Source organism: Lepisma saccharinum, chromosome 12 (genome assembly GCF_977018435.1).
Source record: "Lepisma saccharinum chromosome 12, izLepSacc3.1, whole genome shotgun sequence".
Taxonomy (NCBI): Eukaryota; Metazoa; Arthropoda; class Insecta; order Zygentoma; family Lepismatidae; genus Lepisma; species Lepisma saccharinum.
In genome coordinates this window covers 62,667,691-62,688,475 of record NC_139240.1, presented here as the reverse complement: position 1 = coordinate 62,688,475, position 20,785 = coordinate 62,667,691, and the positions used below count along the sequence as shown (strand labels likewise).

General features: G+C 37.3%; 1 protein-coding gene across 1 annotated transcript in view; it reads right to left on the bottom strand.

Moving 5' to 3' along the window:
- The window catches only part of LOC145996358 (uncharacterized), a 188,661-nt gene that overhangs the window by 15,018 nt on the left and 152,858 nt on the right, over positions 1–20,785 (bottom strand). Inside the window, exons 10-15 of the mRNA XM_083132789.1 lie at positions 19,056–19,329; positions 17,376–17,621; positions 15,463–15,764; positions 11,143–11,236; positions 8,538–8,656; positions 1,841–1,927 (exon numbers count right to left, since the gene is read on the bottom strand). Of these exons, the coding sequence (XP_082988915.1) occupies positions 1,841–1,927; positions 8,538–8,656; positions 11,143–11,236; positions 15,463–15,764; positions 17,376–17,621; positions 19,056–19,329 (1,122 nt within the window). The remainder of the gene's footprint in view (positions 1–1,840; positions 1,928–8,537; positions 8,657–11,142; positions 11,237–15,462; positions 15,765–17,375; positions 17,622–19,055; positions 19,330–20,785) is intronic.

The window sequence follows — 20,785 nt, the reverse complement described above, 5'->3', positions numbered from 1 at the left end:
CCCCCTTGGCCTTATTCCCACTCCTTGTGCATTGTAAGATCTTACTGGTAGTCTTTCTGCATCCATCCTCTTCATGTGTCTGAACCATCTCATCTGTGCCTGATCTATTCTGTCCTGAAGCTTCACTAACATCCACTGTCTGTCGGATCTCCTCATTTCTTATTCTATACCTTTTAGTCTTCTTCAAAAGACTCCTTAAAAATTTAATCTCCACTGCCTGCATCTTTTCTTTGTCTGTCTATGTCATTGTCCAAGCCTCTGCTCCATACGTAATTATTGGCACATAGTATGTGTTATATATTACCTTCTTGCATTGAATAGGTACATCCCTGTTCCATATTAATCTTCGAACCCTTTGATATAGTCCACCACCCATTTGTCCTCTTCTGTTTACCTCCTCATCTATTCTTCCACTTCTCTCAATCATGACAATGAGTATGAATGGTTTATTTAATTATTCTCTTATCTATAGTCACTTTCTGCCACTTTCGGCTAATTGTGAGAACGAGGAAGAATGATGAGCAGTGTGGGGAATGGAGGATCTCATCCTCCCAACTAGGCGTTTTTTCCTAGTTTTTGTTTTGAGTCCATTTTATGCATAGATAAGCTGATCGAGACTGGATCATAACCACTATGTACCTCCGCTGGGTATCGAACCTGGGGCCCCTTTTGTAGTCAAAGGGCTCCAGGTACTTTTCATTCAAAATGCTGACTTCATATCAGTCTATAAAAAATGAAATATTTATTCTCAAGAAAAATATGTTGATGTGAACATAAATACGTAATCCTACCAAATTTTATTTGTGATTAGTTGTAATAATTAATTTGGGTAACACCCTAATTGCAATATTCATATATCAAATTTGAATTGATATGCCACTTGCATAGGTATGGTATTCTCAAAAACTATAGTAAAAATAAGTAACTGAAGTAACACTGCTATCAAAATTATCGAATGACTGGAATCATGATAATAAATAACAGAATCTATTTACCAATAGTAGGAGATTTTTTAATACCCATATGGTTGTTTTTCATTTTTTGTATGCAGAAGTAGCGCAAAAAGTAGCGAAGTAGCGAACAAGAGTAGCGTAGCGAGCTACTTTCTGGAAAATGTAGCTGTAGCTGTAGCGAAGCTACATTTTGGAAGAGTAGCTGTAGCTGTAGCGAAGCTACTTTTAAAATGTAGCGTTCTGATCACTGAATGGATGTAATGGAATTGGAAATACAGATAATAGTGAACTGCATATTGCTCAGTTATTTCACTAATACATAGACCCATAGAAGTTGGATCTTCACCTTCGCGTTATATTTTTAAATATGTATGAACTAATTCTAATTGTGCAAAATTAATGAACTGTGATCGTCACAATAGACATATCATTATATGCAAAAACACTAGCGGTTATGTGCAAACCCCCCCCCCCCCAACCAAATAGTGGTTGTGTCCAATCAAGACAACAAAGGAAAGTAAAAATGCTATTTCCATGTAGATTTTAACTTTCTGAATGGAATTTGCCATTTTTTTTTTATTATTGTGCCCATTTTTTGCTTTGGTGCCTATTTTTTTAAATTATAAATGCCTTTTTGCCTGCCTATTTTAACTAAAATAAATACCTGATCTTGTGGGCTCTAGTAATCACAAAATACAGTTCTTCATAATATATTGGTGCATGCGACATTTTAGGGGACCCTGAGAAAGATGAAAATGCCAGGAAAGTATCGGCATCAGTTCAGCCCTAATTTAATGAAAGAAATGAAATTTATTCAACGAAATTGAGAATGACTGCAGCAAAAGAATTCTTCACAGAACTCACCCTCAACAACCTTTTACACTAACCTGAACACTGAAAATCACCATCTCTGTTGTGCTCCAAGGGTCTATCAGGTCGAACTTCTGAGGCTGTTAGGAATGAAGACCGATATCCTATGAGGAAGAAAAATACATTATGAATGCATGTTAAAGAGTATGAAATATACAGTTACCATCTTTTTTCTTTTTTACATGCACGTACTGCACAAACCAGCTGTTTATTTACAAGTACACTTTACAGATAAAGTGATGCATCTGAAAGGACTAGTGTACATAAACAAGATTGTATTTATGCCACATTTTCTGCAATTTAAAATGTTCTGACAAGAAAAAGCACTGGCTCCCGGTCTTTCTCAGCCAAATTCTCACTTTTCTAGCTATTTTCGAATACTCATAATTTTCCAAACAATTTTCCAATGTTACATATTAATATACAGATGCGAAACCTACTCTCAGACTGATCTGGTTGTGAATAATCCTACCTCAGTGACAGAATACCTTGGCAAAGGTCAAAATGTTGAAGCACAAATAGACAACCAAATCATAGATATTAATACAGGGTTAGCCTAAAAGAAATAAAGACAGTTTAAATGTTTTGTAAATTGAAATTTGTGTTTGTTACATCAGAAAGCATTTAGTACTGTTGTAAAGAGAAGGACTTCAAGTTTACGACCTCTGCTTTTCATTTGTCTTCATGACGTCAAGTCGAGCCGTATGGCCGCTAGCCAGGTGGAGCATTTTCAGTGATTGAATTTGCAAAAACAAATTCTGTTACTATCGTGCAGCGTTGTTTTCGAACAACCACCCACAAGGCAGTCAATCGAAAACAACCACCCACAAGGCAGTCAATCTACAATTGGAACAAGAAATTTAAGGAAACTGGTTGTCAGTGCAAGGGGAAAAGTAGTGTTTGGGGTGAACTGTACTCTACCATGTGTATTTCAGCCCTATTATTAAAACTGTTCTTTCTGTAAAAGTTTGAAAGTGTCTTATTTCTTTTAGGCTAACCCTGTATAATCTAATACCAGATTATCACTGAAACAAACATGAAATGAATAAATACATATGTGTGCATCCTAAGTTATTGTATGCACTATGAATGGACTGTTCATATTTAAAGGGTACCTGGCTGCCTTTACTCCTCCCAACGTGGAGGGGAGAGAGGATGAGAGGGAGAGGGAGGGAGGGAGGGAGAGGGAGAGAGAGAGAGAGAGGGAGGGAGGGAGAGAGAGCTAGCTTGCCTTCATAAGTATGAGTGATGATATGATACACACACACATGCCCAAGCTTGGATTTGAACCCCGGACCTCTGGCATCATTGCACGCTGTGATAACCACTCTGCCACAGAGGTCAGATCTCACGATCAGGGAACGTTGATTGGAAACCAAGGGTTATAAAACAAACAAACAAATGAAAAAAAAAAGACTGACTTTTATCCACATTCAAGTTCCCAATGCACATTGCACCATGTTATAGGGGGTATTTCATTAAAGAAAAATACAGGTCTTATGGTCTTACTTACATGTGGCTTATGATTTTTTTAAACAAGTTTAAAATTGCTTGTATATATACAGATATATAATTCTTTATAGAAGGCTTTTTCTGGTAAACAGCCCTGTAAAATATTTGAACAGTTTGATTAAAACCAACAAAAAATTACATATAAATGTGCATTTTTCCGTTTCTGATACTGTGTCCATATGTGGGTTGTAAATAAAGTAGTGGCAACACTGTCAGGAAAAGGTGATAATGCCGTGCATGTGCTATCAGGCAGTGAGCAATGTCAGTTTGGGCCCATGTCGATTTGTGGAGTGCCAAAAGAGGTCGGTACAGCGTGTGCTTTGGTGTATGTACAACGTTGAAATGAACACCATTTTCTGTACTGCTCTAAAACATGTTTACCAAGGTAGAACATTGATTGTGGACCAAAATCCAGGTTGCCTGTGGAAAAAATGCACGATAACATCAGCAAGACTTGCATGAAGCCTGTAGCAACAATACCTAGCTGTATCTGATGGTTGCATAATGCGTAAGTGCATTTCTTTAGGAGGTTGTGATTCATCCCTTGTTGTTGAATTGTTGTTTTAAGTCCACTTTATGCACAGAAAGGCTAATCGGGACTGGGCCTACAGTTTAACGTGGGATCCGAACCACTATGTGCCTCCACCGGGTATTGAACCCAGAACCCCTTGATTACAAGGCGACCACGCTACCACTGCACCATCGGGGAGGCCCGCGATTGATCTGTAAAAACAACCTCAACATGTCACCATTGTGCAATCATCAGGTAAGGCTAGTTATTGTTGCTTGAGGCAACAGTTTTGATCACATTCTTGTTCATTTTTGCCATGATCAAACCTGGATTTTGATCCACAATAACTGTTCTACCTTTGTAAACATGTTTTAGAGCAGTACAGAAAATGGAGCTCATTTCAACCTCCTACATACACAACAGCACTCGCTGCACCGACCACTTTTGACACTCCACACATCAGCATGGCTCCAAACTGACATTGCTCACTGTCTGATAGTACATGCACGGCGTCATTACCTTTTCATGACAGTATTGCCACTACTTTATGTACAACCTACATATATATAAATCTACCGTGGAAATATTTGTCGAGTGTGTTAACCTTTACTCGTATTTTGGTCGATATATCAACCATGCAGCTGATTACAAAATTCCTGTTTTTTTATTATCTTGATACTTTTCTGTTTGGTTGGAAACACTTACAGTGGGTTAAACTAAGCTTTGGCATGTCATGTGGATGCACCCCACCTCACCCCGAGTCCAAAGTTACATATGGAAGTTGGCGCAAATTTTAAATTCCTACACTTATTTGATAAAATAAGTTATAATGTTATAACTGGTAGACTATTTGACCAATCTTCTTCGAGTAACTTTTGTTTTGCAGCTAGAACATCAGGGCATGCAACCGTGCAGAAATCAAAATGCCAAAGCCAATAAGAGGGGTTGAGTGGGCTGCGGCCCCCAACTTTAAATGAGAGTTTGCCCCCTCTTCCCCTGTTATTTTGGGAAGGGGATGCAAACTTTAGCCTTATTTACAAAGAATGGTCCTTTCTCAACCGAATGAAAGTCATTTCATGTTCCTGGGTGCATTACACTATTGAATATGTGAAACAAACTCCCCATTTTTATCATTTTTTTTCATTAAATGTTGGGGGCCGCGGCCCACTCAACCCCTCTTATTGGCTTTGGCATTTTGATTTCTGCACGGTTGCATGCCCTGATGTTTTAGCTGCAAAACAAAAGTTACCCGAACTAGATTGGTCAAATAGTCTACGAGTTATAACATTTTTTGTCAAATAAGTGTACGAATTTAAAATTCGTGCCAAAGGCCTCTGCAAAACCGGGGATACTTTCTGACGACCCCCTCCGCAGAGTAAAGGTTAATGAAACTATAATAATTTCAGTAATGTTTCTTCCATTGAAAATAAAACGTTCTGGATGTGCTATATAATTGAAACTTTAAATATTTTTTGTAGTCTTTGTAGCAGAATTTTGGTAGTTTGCCAAATATCAGCTGCCATGTTTATTTACAGCTTAATGATACTGACTAGAGCCCGGAAGTTTGGCAAAATGCCTCTTTTTATCTGCTGCATATATTGATAAAATTTTTCTGGATATACGTTTTTTATGTTGTTTCGAATGTTTTAGAAGCCTTTTCATTTTGCCCATTTTGCCTATTTGGGACCCCATTGCCTATTTTTAATTATAATGCCTTCTTTTGCCTTTTTCAATGAAATTGGACCATTTTTTTTAAAAAAAAATGTGTATATAAATTATTTTTCTCCCAAAAAATGTTGTTGGCATTTATTTTTCTTCCGTTTATTATGTGAATAATAATATTTAAGTAATATTGAACTCATGCATGTTTCAACATTGCTGAAGGAGAAAAGTGTGAGAAAAAAGTATTTCACGCTGAGTTAGGATATTGCTTTTCGGTTATTTCCTTGTGCATGATTGACTGCCAAAAATCTGTTGCAGAACACCTGCACAATTACGTCATCACGTCCAGCGTCCATGTCAGGAGGTTGCTGACAAGAAACAGCACTAATGTCCAAGGGCCTTTGCATGGATTCCAAAATCAAGTTCTCTATCTTTAGTTTAGTTTTGCACTTTGGAGGGAAAGGATCGTGTAGTTGTCATCATGCCGAAATTTAGTGTGCCTTTAAGTGGTAAGTTACATGGTTACGTGCTTGAATTTGGTGAAAGCACATTTTCAACAGACGGTACTATTCTTCTCTGCAAGGTATGTGAAAAAACAATCAACAATGAGAAAAAATAGTCTATATCTCAGCATGTGTCAACAGCAAAACATAAATCTGCATCTGCTAAAATGATCGGACAGAAGAAGATATCCCTAATTTCAACAGTGGGCACTTCATCCAACAGGCAATCTCAGTTTTCTCTTGAACTGTGCAAAGCTTTCATGGAAGCAGGAATACCTTTCGGGAAAGAGGAAAACAAGTCACTGAGGAAATTCCTGGGGAAATACACTAAAGAAACTGTGCCGTTGGAATCTACGCTGCGGAAAACATATTTAAGTGTCTGCTATGAAGAAGCACTGCAGAGAATTTGTGCTGAAGTTGGTGGAAAGAAGATCTGCATTTCAATAGATGAAACTACTGACGCTACATAGCCAACATCATCATAGGAACTATGGAACCAACATGTGGAGAATCCTCATCATTTCTTCTCACGTCAGAACAACTAGAGAGAGCCAATGGTTCTCGTCAATAGCTCAGTTATTCTCAAATTCCCTACTTCTGCTCTGGTCAGATGGTGTACATCATGATGACGTGTTACTTTTTATCAGTGATGCAGCTCCCTATATGATGAAGGCTGCCATAGCATTGAAAATTCTCTTCCCGAACATGCTTCATATCACATTTGTAGCCCACGTGATGCACAGAATCGCCGAAGAAGTTAGTGTGTTGCACCCAGAAGTGGACAGATTGATTTCGAACACAAAGAAGATATTTCTGAAATCTCCCTCTCGAACCCGAAAATTTCAGGAAGTTGCGCCTGAGCTTAGTTTACCTCCGCAACCAGTCTTGACGAGATGGGGAACCTGGATATCAGCTGCTATATACAGTGGAACCCTGATTTTACGTTCCTCATTTTACATTTTCCCACATTATACCATTCAACCTTGATTGTGGTCATGTGAACACTGATGAAATTATATGTGGGATTCTCGATATCAGTCATTGGAGACCAAGTGTAAAGTTAAACATGTGTGGATGATTGATTGAGTTGGTGTTTTAAGTCCACTTTATGGACAGTAAGGCTAATCGGGACTGGACCAGGGTAGCTACTCTAAGACCATGATAAAATCCAAGTATAATTCCCGGTTTTCAAGGAGAACTTTCCAAAAATTAATGGCTAAAAATTCAAGGGTACAGGCAAATGTATCTTCTATTTAAATCTTACTTATTACCATGTGTAATCATATGCATATCAGGGAAATGCTTATGATTACACAAAACAATATTTAAGAAAATTAAAGAGCAAACAACAGATAATGAATAGAGGCATGCAAATTTCGTTTTTAACGAAAACACGAAATATGAAATAACATGCTGTAATGTTCATTTTTCATGTTTCTGAAAGGTCTGAGGTGCATTTTTCTACCCTGTTTTGTCACGAAATAATGCGAAATTGACTCTTAAACATGAAATTTACCGTTTATATACCGACGCGACACTTTCTGAAGTATCCTGTGAGTTATGCAATTCACGGAAAATTTACTAATTCTGCTGTAAAGATTGAGAAGCAAAAATGGACCTCTTTACACAGGAATAAACTTAATACTCTGGTAACTACATAAATGTGCTATTAGAACGGATAAGTTTATTTTGTGTAATAAGTGCAGTTTTTTAATCAAATTTAGGATTATATTCACACTTTTAAAACCAAATTGTCACTTTATATAGCACTTTTGATGTGACTATTCACCGCTATAACACCGAAATTTTATTTTATTTACCGCTTTTGAACCCGAAATCGACTCTGTTTTTGTACCGAAATTTTGGTTTTTTATTTACCAAATATATGTGCCTCTAATAATGAATCTACGCTAACGCAGTCGAATTTCGGCCATAAAGGAACTCTTAGCTTACAAGCTCCAAAAATATTAGGTTTGGCACCTTCCCATGACTTGCTATGTCTGCCAGATAGATTATTCTGCAAAGAACATTAATAAAGTATAGGGATTGAGAGATCTCTCTTTTGTTTTTCAGTGCAGCTTTATTTTCCTTCCTTGACAAAAATAAAAGCTAACTGTAAAAACATGCCACAGGATATTTATAAATACGTACGTATTCAATGGGGGGTTGGAATAATAAAACCTGCAATTTTTCACGTCTACGGAGAAAAATTCATGCAGAATTCACGTATAATTTCTGGAGCTAATAATTCAGGCATAATTCATGGAATTCCTGTGAGTAGCTACCCTGTGGACCTACAGTTTAAAGTCGGATCCAAACCACTATGTGCCTCCACCAGGTATCGAACCTGGGACCCCTTGATTACCAGACAACGCTACCACTGCGCCATCGGGGAGGCGCAAACATGTGTGGATGAGCAGTTGGAGCTTAGCCTTATATATCAGTATCAACACTTGTTGGAATCACATCACCAGGAAAGCTACAATTCCTACTTACAATATCTATAATGATAACATTCCAGCTCACCTGGCTGCTGTAAAATAACAGGATACTTCTTCTGAATAACAACAGATTCTTCAGGACTCTCCTTTTTCAAGACCAGCCGATGGAAGGATGAACTGGTGAAGTTGAACATGTTCCAATCACTGTGATACAAAACAAATAATTATCAGGTCATGATATTAGCAGTACTCGTGAAATTAGAACCAAGAAAATACTGATATCAATGTGTCTGCATCAACAGATTGTAAATGGTATCAGTATGAGAAAGTTAGCAGTTCAAATTTAGTTACTAATGCAACGGAACCTCAATTTTACGTTCCTGGATTTTACATTTTCCCCCATTATACGAGGGTGAATCAAATATAAATGGGAATTTATTTTTCATAATTTATTGAAACAAAATACAAATAGGAAACAAATGCATTACTTTTGTACATAGCTCTCTGCAACTGAAATGCACTTTTGCCAGCGGGTAGGGAGTTTGGCAATCCCATTTTCGCAGAAAGTCGATGGACGTGTGCGCAGCCAGTTGCATATGAACTACTCCACTCCTGCATCATCCTCAAAACACACCTCCCAGTGCTTCTTTCAATGGCCCAAACAAATGGTAGTCACAGGGACAGTATGGAGGATGTTCAAGTGGTGTCCAATGAATTTCCTACAGTTTGTCACGTGTTACAGCACTGTGCATGGTCTGGCATTATCATGAAGCAGCAGAATATTTCTGATGGGTGTGTCAAATCGTTTGGTCCGATAAGCAGCCTTAGCACTTTCCAGGAGTCAATTTTTCAGCCCAAGTTGTAAGTTGTGATGAATGATCGCATGAGCACTACCATAGCTTATGCCCACTGCTGAAGAAATTTCACTCACAGTCAAGCGACGGTCACCTTCAATAAGGTCCTGAACAGCCTGAATGTTTTCCTGGGTGATGCTTGCCCTTGGTCTTTCATTTTCCACAGTTCCTCCCCCCCCCCAAATTGTGCCATTCATAAAGACGGGTCTTTGAAAGGGGTAGACTCCCCAAACCGAGCTTGTAGTCACGTCAAAATTTCAGCTGGTTTTACCCCTTCTTTTGTAAGAAATTTGATAATGAGGCGTTACGAAATGGACAGGTGTGTCTCTTCCTTACTCATCGTGCTACTGATTGATGTGGAGAATTGGTAAGGACTCCAGGGAGGGAACAGACTCTACACACCCCCATCACCACCACAAGGCCACAGGACTGTACCACACCTTCCCTGGCCATGCGAAAGAAATTCCAGTTTATATTCGATTCACCCTCGTACTTTCAACCTTCCCAACATAGCAAAATGTTGTAAACTTTTCCTCGATCCACCTTGGTCTCCTGAAAAACATAAAATCGAGGTTCCACTGTACTAGCTAATATTTTTTTGGAGACCAAATACAGTTAGTTTCCAATGAATTATTTGTTTATGCAAGCCTTTTGTTCTAGTACCAGCAAAATATCCCATATACACCCACCGCAAAATGACTTCGGACCTCACTAACGTTTTCCAGCAGACTCGGGTGCATTTCTTTAAGTTCTGATGCTGTCAGTTGAGGGTTTTTCTTTATCTCTCTCATTAGGAGAGCGTCTGTAGATTTTGTTGTTTTTCTTTGCCTCCCACCACCGAATTTGTGCTTTGGAATGACAGTCGGAGCAGTCCCCTGGCAGCATAAGCTCGACCATAATAAAAATTTCACACTTAAATATCCATTCTTAAAGACTTCAAAGATTGATTGAATTGATTTATTTTACTTCGCGTTTCAGCCACTTTTGGCTTGCGAAGATGAGGATGAAAGATGATACAATGAGATGAAGATTGATTGATTTGGTGTTTTAAGTCCACTTTATGCACAGTAAGGCTAATCGGGACTGGACCTACAGTTTAAAGTGGGATCCGAAACACTATGTGCCTCCACCGGGTATCGAACCCCTTGATTACAAGGCAACAACGCTACCACTGCGCTATCAGGAAGGACCACAATGAGATGAAGAAACACTCACAAACATACATGAAAGGCAGACAACACAAGCTCCACAGAGGCCCATCTGAACATGGGTCCAGACGCCAAAGCCTCGTTAGTCTGCACAATGCAGTCCAGCATGCACTACGTGGAAGTGAAGTTGACATTTGGGTATATCACGTGGAAGGGTCACCACTTACACCCCTTAATGACTTCAAAGACAATGCACAAAAATCACCAGGCTTCAAATTGGGTGTTTCACTGATAAGCTGTTCATAAGGTATACAATGTTTACTACACATATCATCAATTAGCACCAAATGTTATATTTTATACCTTAAATTAAAGCTTGTGTAAATTTCTTTCAAAATTTATTGAACACATCCTTTAAATAAAATGACACATTTTTGACCAAATGCAATTAATATTTCCATGTCAAACTTAGATATGGAAAACCAAAAATATATATATAAATCGCTCTTATTTAATAATGTATTCATGTATACACTTACAGGACGTTACAGGATCAGAAAATATTTGTATTGTATTTGCCTGAAGAAAATTAGTTAGTTGGTCCCATTTACATCTGATTACTATTATGCACTTTTCTGACATTATTTACGTTCTAAACAATGAACATAAAACCGTAAGAAATCCATACCTGTGTAATATAGAAATATGGTTGCAGAGCAGGTGGAACTGCTTAAAATACTCCGCACAAACAGGACACTTTAGCAGAACTTCCGGCTGAGGTTCTGGAAAAAGAAAGTTGCAAACCAATTAATTACATTATAATTATGAGCATACAAATGTATTTGTTTCATACATACCCCCACACCCCCTATACGCCTTCATGGCGTGGTGCTATGCACAGGGGAACACTTTACCTTTACCTTTTACATATCCTTAATTAAGATGCTATATGAGAAGGCTAGACACTGATTTCAGGAATTATTGGTGGGGAAAACTGATTCCTCAGTACTGATATATCTCTATATACCCTGCAATTTAGGTCAAATTCTATCATTTTGTTTAACAGTGGAACCTCAGCTTTATGTTCTTCAGGGGAACAGGGTGAAATAATTTAAAATATAGGAAATTATAAAATAGAGGAAAACGTTGTAATATTATGCCTTGCTGGAACCACAAGAACTAAATTAATATGGGGAAAATATATAATTCAGGTTCCTCACTATTTCAATGAATTTATATGCATATAATTCACATACCCGATTTTGTAACGCACATTTCTAAATATGCCATTTATTTCTTAATGACAAATAACATTGCATTCAGCTGATTACATGCATTAAACATTCATGTTCTTCAAAGGGAGGGCTTCCCCGATGGCGCAGTGGTAGTGTCCTCGCCTTGTAATCAAGGAGTCCCGGGTTCGATACCCGGTGGAGGCACATAGTAGTTCGGATCCCACTCTAAACTGTACGTTCAGTCCCGATTATCCTTACTGTGCATAAAGTGGACTTAAAACACCAAATCAATCCAATGTTCCAAGGGTCATATGCAATTTTACATTGGATTGGTGGAATTTTATATCAATACTTTATCGTTCTTGTTTTCTTTTTTGAAATATTGAAATGTGTTTGATATGCATCAGTACTGGTAAGAATCATTAAGAATATCAAAATTTGGACCGAAAAAAATATACAGTGGTACTTTGATTTAAGGTTTACCCATGTAACACAATAAAATTCCCCAAATATGTTAGGATGTTTCTCCTCCATGGGAATGTTAGTGGAAAACTTCTCTTAAATGAATGTCCACTGATATATGTATCTTGACAGAAATGAATTAATAGCTTTCAACACAAACACGAACTAAAGCTGCATCATCCTTGCCATTAATTACACTCGTCAACATTTTGAAAAAAAAATTCGGATGTGTTCAAACTAATAGACAATTCTGGAAGTATTTTGAATGCTGATCATGGAAATGACTTCCATTTTTTTCCCCATAACATCAGGATTTTTACAAATAAAATTCTCATATTCACCATAACATTACATTTGCAGGGCTCAGGTGTAAAACATGGTAAGTGACATATTGGTCATTTCAGAGTTCATTAAAAAAAAAAAAAAGGTTATTGGAAGCTATACTGTAGATAAGTTGTTTTCGTGTTGTGTTTACCAATTTCAAAAGGCTTCACCGAGTCCAATGCAAATTGTATGACATGGCAATTTCACTTAAAAATTGAAGAATGGCACATTTTACTTAGTAACTCAAAAATTACTAAAATGTCACCATGTTTTACACCAGAGCCCTTCATTTATTACACAATGCAACAAAAGATATTTAGTAGTAATTTTTTCATTTGCAATATACAGGGTGTATCAAAAAGAATCATCCGATTTCAAAAGGCTATATTTAGGAAACCAATGAACATAGAACTTTGCATTAAGTTGTAAAATACATGTTGGAATATAAAGTTTTACTTACAATACAAAGTACAGATCGTAAACCTTTTTTCGGGAAATGGCGACAGACTGAATGTCTTTTCCACCTTTATCCAGTCATATCTGGAAATGCAGAACTGGCTTCTCCCGCAATTACAAGCAGACTCTGATGCCTTTCATATTCCAACAGGAAGGAAAGTTTTGTCTCCCCCCTCCCTTTAAGAACTGTGGATGAGCTGTGTAACCACATAACAACAGCAGTGACTGCAATAACACCAGACATGCCCCCTCAAGTATGGGATGAATTTCACTATTGTGTAGTTGTATGCTGTGCATCCAGAGGTAGACATATAGAGCAATTGTAAACATTATGTAAATAAAACTTTATATTCCAACATGTATTTTACAATTTACAGCAAGGTTCTATGTTCATTGGTTTCCTAAATATAGCCTTTTGAAATTGGATGATTCTTTTTGATACACCCTGTATTTTATATAAAGTATGCTCAGCTCTACTCTGCATAAAATATATTGCAAATGAAAAAATAAAATGGTGTGATGTGGCATATGAGCCACCCTATATTCTGACAATCATTTAAGAGGGAAAGGAAGTCTTTCATTAGGTGATTGTGACACTACCTTAGTCCTGTATCGTGGCCATGCGGTCTAAGGTGCAAGAACTTTTCTCTTGAGATTTCGGCCTGTGTATGGGACCCGGGGCCACCCACCATCGTGAGTAGCGTAACCCAGTCATAGACAACCTACAGCGACTGGGATTCGTCATGCTTAATACACGTCACTCCGTAACTGGTAGGATAATCTCCCACCTCTGGTTGAAGTGAGGCCCGGTAGGTAAGCACTGGCTCTTGCGGACTGTTAACACTACCTTCACCTGGATTTTCTAGACCGTGAAGTTCATTTGTATTCAGTGTAATCCGAAATAGAATTGATTAGATATTCAGTTTAAATTGAAAACTAATTTGAAACCTCTTGACCAGTGCTCAAAGTGAGGGGGAGTGGCATCCCCTAGCTAGCACAATGTTCACAAAGAATGCTCCCCTCTCCCTAAACCACCCTCTAAAATATTGTAGGAATATTTCTCTGCTTCAATAAGGAAATTGATGGGGAATTTTAAGATTCATACACTCAGGGTGTCTACAAAATTTCACGACTTTTCCAGGCTTTCCAGACTAAGAACATTAGGGCAAACCATGTATTTAGAAGGGCACTATATTTTAGCTAACACCGCACTTAGAATCGTGGAAGTTTTTAGAATATTCACTTTACATTTAAAAGTGATAACAAGGATTTTTTTAAAGTTTTCGTTGTAAGTCCACTTTATGCAAAGATAGGCTTCAGTTTAAAGTGGAACCCAAACCACTATGTGCCTAACAAGAAGAGAAAATCAATGGAATCTGACTTGTATCGGGGAATGAGCGTTTATGTAATTCTTGGCACATACTGACTTCTCATAAAAAAAAATATAATTCTAGCATAAAAAAATGCATAATTGTAGCAAAATTTAGTAATAGTATCTGTATTAATCCTAATATCTTCCAAGCACAACCCAAAAACTGCAAAACAAAATTTCAACAGCCACTTATTGTAGTAGCCTAGATGTCTACGTGAAAATAGTTGGAAACATGACCTTTTCCTAGAATATTTGTTATAAAATTTCTTCTGCAACTACTGGTAATACATCAAATTGAAGTATTAGTGTGTTAGAACAAATTTTAAATTTCTTGCTTGTCCCTTTTCTCTTTGTTCAAAAAACCTGCTATTAGTGCACTAACACCAGAACGTTGATTATTCCAGAATCATAGTAAATTTCCCTGACTATTCCAGAAAAAGTAAATTCCCTGACTTTCCAGAAAAAGGTAAATTCCCTGACTTTTCCAGAAAAAAGTAAATTCCCTGACTTTACCAGAAAAAAGTAAATTCCCTGACTTTTCCAGAAAAAAAGTAAATTCCCTGACTTTTCCAGATAAAAAGTAAATTCCCTGACTTTTCCAGATAAAAAGTAAATCCCCTGACTTTTCCAGATAAAAAGTAAATTCCCTGACTTTTCCAGAAAAAGGTAAATTCCCTGACTTTTCCAGAAAAAGGTAAATTCCCTGACTTTTCCAGAAAAGGTAAATTCCCTGACTATTCCAGAAAAGGTAAATTCCCTGACTATTCCAGAAAAAGTAAATTCCCTGACTATTCCAGAAAAAGTAAATTCCCTGACTATTCCAGAAAAAGTAAATTCCCTGAGTATTCCAGAAAAAGTAAATTCCCTGAGTATTCCAGAAAAAGTAAATTCCCTGACTATTCCAGAAAAAGTAAATTCCCTGACTTTTCCAGAATAAAGTAAATTCCCTGACTTTTCCAGAAAATATTATTCTCAGACTTTTCCAGAAAAAATAATTCCCTGATATTTCCCGAAAAAAGTAAATTCCCTGAAATTTCCACATTTCCCAAACTGGTAGACACCCTGACACTAAGAATGGGTGTAGCTGTTACTACACCACAACAAATTGTGAAATTCATTACAAGTATAGATAGGCATACGTACATATGACATACACTACCTTTCCATGTTTTAGCCAACAATACTTTATGCATAGTCTCTATGTGACTAGCAAGACTAGATGACGAAACACATGTAGCTGGGCAAAAAGGACACTTTGGTAAAACTCCCTTCTGGCTTTCTGTGTCGGATGAAGACTCCCTCCTCACATCATCCGTACTGACGTTGCTGCTTTCATCACTGTCCGCTAGAAGAATTCCACACGGCCGCTTCATCTCTACTGAATGAGAAGTTCGTGGTGCGTCAGGTTTGTTCTTATGAGCTAGAGAAATGTGTCTGTTTCTGCTTCCTGCTGCCTGGAACCTACAAGAAAAGAATAATTCATATATATTGTACATAGCACACAAGCAGTGTTGCCACTGTTTCTATTAGAGCATTGTCTCTCAACCTATGGGGCATGACCCACTGCTAGGTTCCAAAGGGGATATTTGGTGAGTTATGAAGTCGGGCTTAAATCGTTTTAGTTTCAGTTTCAGCAATGAGTTCTTAAAAGGCGAGTATCCTGAACTTTCAGATGAGCCATTAAAGTTGCTCATACAGTTCTCCATCCCATATTTATGTGAAAAGGGATTTTCATCTCTGATTCAAGTGAAAAGCAAGTACAGAAATAGACTTGGAAGACACGCAGATTTAAGTCATATGTTAACCACCATTGAACCCAACATACCCCCAACTTATGCAGAAAAAACAGCCCCAACCGTCACATTACTTCGGTGAGGGGGGAAAAAATCAGCATGTGTGTTTAGTTAGATGTTAGACTAGAGTAAATTAGTCTTCTAAATTACATATTTACTTTTCTAGAATAAAGTATGTGTAATTTGTTTAAGCAAGCATAAAAGAGCTTCTTAAAGTACTCAACGTTAGCAAATATATGATTATTGATTGATTTGATGTTTTAAGTTCACTTTATGCACAGTAAGGCTAATCGGGTCTGGGCCTACAGTTTAAAGTGGGATCCGAACCACCTGTGCCTCCACCAGGTATCAAACCCGGGACCCCTTGATTACAAGGCAACGACGCAATCCACTGCGCCATCGGGAGGCCCTAAAAATATTATTATAAACAGGGTGCACACCGCTACAAGTAATTCTGCCGGCACCCATGCTCATGGGTCCCATGAAGGTGGGTCCCAGACTGAAAAAAGTTGACAACCACTGCATCCTAGTGTTACGTGTGTGATTTCACACACACAAAAAAAAAAGGTTTTAGACATGCGATTGGATTAAAACATTCATATGAACCGATTTCACAGAATTGTGAAGTACTTTGTGGTGTCTGATAGCAAATGAAAAATCCTAGTATTATGACGTAGCCTGAATGCATGGAAAGTATTAATGAAAATGTGTTAACGTGCGTGATGATTTAAAAGTGTAGTAAATTTTCACTTCATTTAACTGTGAAGAATATAGGCTAAAGATGCTAATAACTTTTGTTGGTGAAATACGCAAATTACTATATGCATTCACAAACATTTAAACTTTAATGAAATTAAAATCAAGAATTGTTTCCAGATTGATTCACTTTGTTATTTACCACTTTTGTGGAATGCCCTATAACACTTAGCAGACTGACCTGAAAATATTGTTTTTACATGTGGACTCCCCCCCCCAAAAAAAAATAGCCTGTTCCCTGTTGCTTGAAGGGAGCACCACTGGTTAAAACTGAATTGATTTAAAACTACTGTGGTTAGCACAGCATGCTATGAAGCTAGAGGTCCCAGGTTCGAATCCTGACCTGGACATGTGTGTTCTTTGTGAGTGTCCATTCATGAATTTCATCATATCATCGCTCATCCTCACGATTAGCCTAAAGTGGCAGGAGAGCCAAGTAAAAAACTAAACCAATTAATACAATGATATAATGAAAAGAAAGTTGAAATGTACAAGCAGTAAAAAGTGGAAAACATTTCCTTACCTATCACCGCAAATGTGGCATACGTAGGGACGGTTCATAACATACTGAGCCTGCCTATCCATAGCAGACTTCTGGTTGGAAGTTTCGGAAGAGCTCTTCTCGTTATCTTGTGTAAATTTGTTTTTAACCACATTCTGAAAGTCTTTTATGGAAATTGCCTGCGCTGCTGTGTCCTTGCCTTCGCCATTATCCTTCTCGTTGTTTTGGAAGGACTTCCCGAGAAGATTTAACTTGGGAAATGATATCCTGCATTAAAAAATTAAACTCATTGTTACCAGAGAACAAGAATGAAAAATAAATTTGCAAAATTTAACAAATCAAAACCTAGAACACAGAAGACTTGTCAGAAAAAAAATTGCAAGTTAAAGGAGAAGTAGTTGGCTAGTATATCAGATCAAGATTGTCACAAAATTTGTAACTTTTCCATGCGATTATGCATTAAGGAAGGAACAGATTATTCAGTACTATGGTATCAGCTGTCACAGACATACTGGTGTATCAGTAAAATTATCCTTGTCAATTTGATGAAGTCGTGGAAAGAAATACTTCCCCTATAAACTAATGATATTAAGGGTCTATGGGGGAAGTACTTTTTTCCATGACTGTACCTATAAATGTCATTACACTAATCAATATAAAGGTATAATGCACAGGGTGTAACAAAAATGGATTCCTTATGTGTTGAGAAGAAAAAGGTTCGTATCAATGTGTGTCCGAAAATGCATAATGTCTCAGTAATATGACTTTCAAATAACAGGTGGTTACAATAAAGTTCCCCTACAGAGTCCTCTGGAGACTGTTTGAAGAATCAGATTCGGGTGAAACTTGGCATAGAGGCTATAAAGACCAAGGAGAAGCGAATGCTGATAAAAATTAGTTCAAATTTCCACCAGGTGTTGATATTACGAATTTCCGGACCATGTTGCAGGAGGAATCCATTCCTTAAAGTATTACCGCATATTTTTGTTACACCCTGTATACACCATAACTTGCGTGTCTTTAAGGCAACAATATATTTCGGGTTTACGGGCTATCCACATATTCTTTTATTTGTCATTTTCGGATTTCACTGTACGGATTTTCTACAAAGCCTTCATCAAATCTGTTCTATCCGGATATCCAATTATCCATTGCACGCAAAATGGGTATAGGATCAGTGTTGCCACAATCTGAGAGCATAATTTCCCTTTCCAAGGGGCTAAAATTTTCCTTTTTGCACTCAGATTTTCACTTCACTAAAAACCTTTAAAAATAATAGTGACAAATAATACATAATCTGTACTAAAAAAAAGTAAAGTGCTCCCCTGTGCATAGCACCACGCCAAAAAAGGCATATAGGGGGTGTGGGGGTGTGATGTGATCAGCATCATGCCCCTGACTGCCGTTACCCCCCAGGGTTTCCCCCAGGTACCCATGTCATTCAACGCTGGGTGGGCATACTAATCTGTACTATCTTTGAGTTTGGCATCTTAAAATTTCCATGGAATTTTCTTATTTTTCATCCCATTTGGTTCGAATTTCCCTTCATAAAGGGAAATTTCCCTTCATGTGGCAACACTGTATAGGGTAATTTGAAATCTGGATATCCGTTATCTAGATTTTGTGGCCATCCCTACTTAGAAGGGAAACAAGCTGTTGGCTCTGATATAATTTAGAAATAATCTCGCGAAAAATATTTACCTTCTATCCTTATCAGAGCTTTCTGATTTGTTCAATCCTGCTTTCCCCAACATGTTGGTCAAGGCTCTGTCAAGAAGACCACCTAGAGCAGTTGACATCTGGCTCTTCAGTCCCCCGTCCTTCTCCGCATCTTCTCTTCGCTTCAGATGTAGCTGGGCAATGTGGCGGTTCAAGGCGATCACATCGGAATACAATTCCTTACATACAAAGCAGGCCAGCTTTCTCTTTGACGAGTCAAATCCTTCAGCGGCACGAGAAACAAGACAATTTTGCTCTGAAATTTGAAAAACATGCAATTTAGCGCAACTTCCATGATTTGTTATTCTCTTTATTAGGGGTGGGTCAGATTAATCAGTATTGGCCGATATACACATATCAGCGTATAAGTTTATCTGTGAAATTACAGATTCGATATATCTATAAATATCTTACAATTTATGCGATATTGGGTAGTTTTGTTACAATTTGTAAACACACAAACATAATCTCAATTTTTTAAAAGTAAATGTCTAAATATGAAGCTTCTATTCCATTGCAAAAGCTTGGTTCATCTGGTAACGTACATTTATTCAGGACGTCAATGAACTATTTGTAACTTTATATATGATCAGTAGAATATCGGTTATTGGTATTGCTAAATTTTGTATCAGTACTTACTGGAATCTGCCAAAATTTCATATCGGTCCATCCCTACTCTTTATGTTTATAAACATACAGTTCATATGCTCTTGTTTTTTAATGTAAATATCGTAATACGCATTTATTTTTTCACAGAAAATAAATTCATTGCAGTCCCCTGGTAACTTATATTAATTAAATTCTACATCGCAAATACATTTTTAATTGTACCAAAATTCAGATGCTTTACTACAGATCCTTCTAGTAAAACTACATGTTTAACATCAGCTGCTTCAATAAAGCATAAAATAGGTGCAGTGGTGAAGTGGTTTTAGATACTGCACGATAAATTCATGTTTCCAAGATTCAAATCCTTGGTGATGCGACAAATTAATCCGTACTCTATCGGTATTGGCCAATATAGGCATATCGGTGTATCGGTAAAATTACCGATTATTTTACCGATCCGATATATCGATAAATATCTGATAGTTAGTGCAAAATTCTGCCATTTTGTTTTAACTTTTATGGATAATCTCTATGCCCTACTTTCTAAAAAACTAAATGTCTAATATGCAATTTGAAATTGCCAATTGCCAATTTCTCTTGCACTGAAGTCACCTTAAAACACACATTTATTAAGGAGATCAATGAACCTTTCAGGATCTTCAGGGACCATTTCTAATTTTATATCAGATCGGTAGAATATCTGTTATCGGTAAATTTTATATCGGTGCTTTATCGGTATCTGGCAAAATTTCATATCGACCCACCCCTATGTATTATCAATTTCCCATTCACCTAATCATGTACTTAAGTGATGTAAAATAGTTACAATATAAATAAAAACAATGCATATTTTTTGCCTACAGTAGGAAATGTAATTACAGCTGACAGAAATAGATTAATAGGAGTTATTTTCAATCCTCAGTAATTTTATAAGCACAAATTCACACCTGTTAGAGAGAGTGTCTCCAGGTTGACATGTGCACATGTTAATTTTTTTTGCCACCCTGTTATTAATTTTACTAATTAACAAAGTTCCAATATTTGCGTACATTAAACTTCGGAAGTTTTCCAAGAAGTTCTTCCTTTCCGATTAATGTTCAATC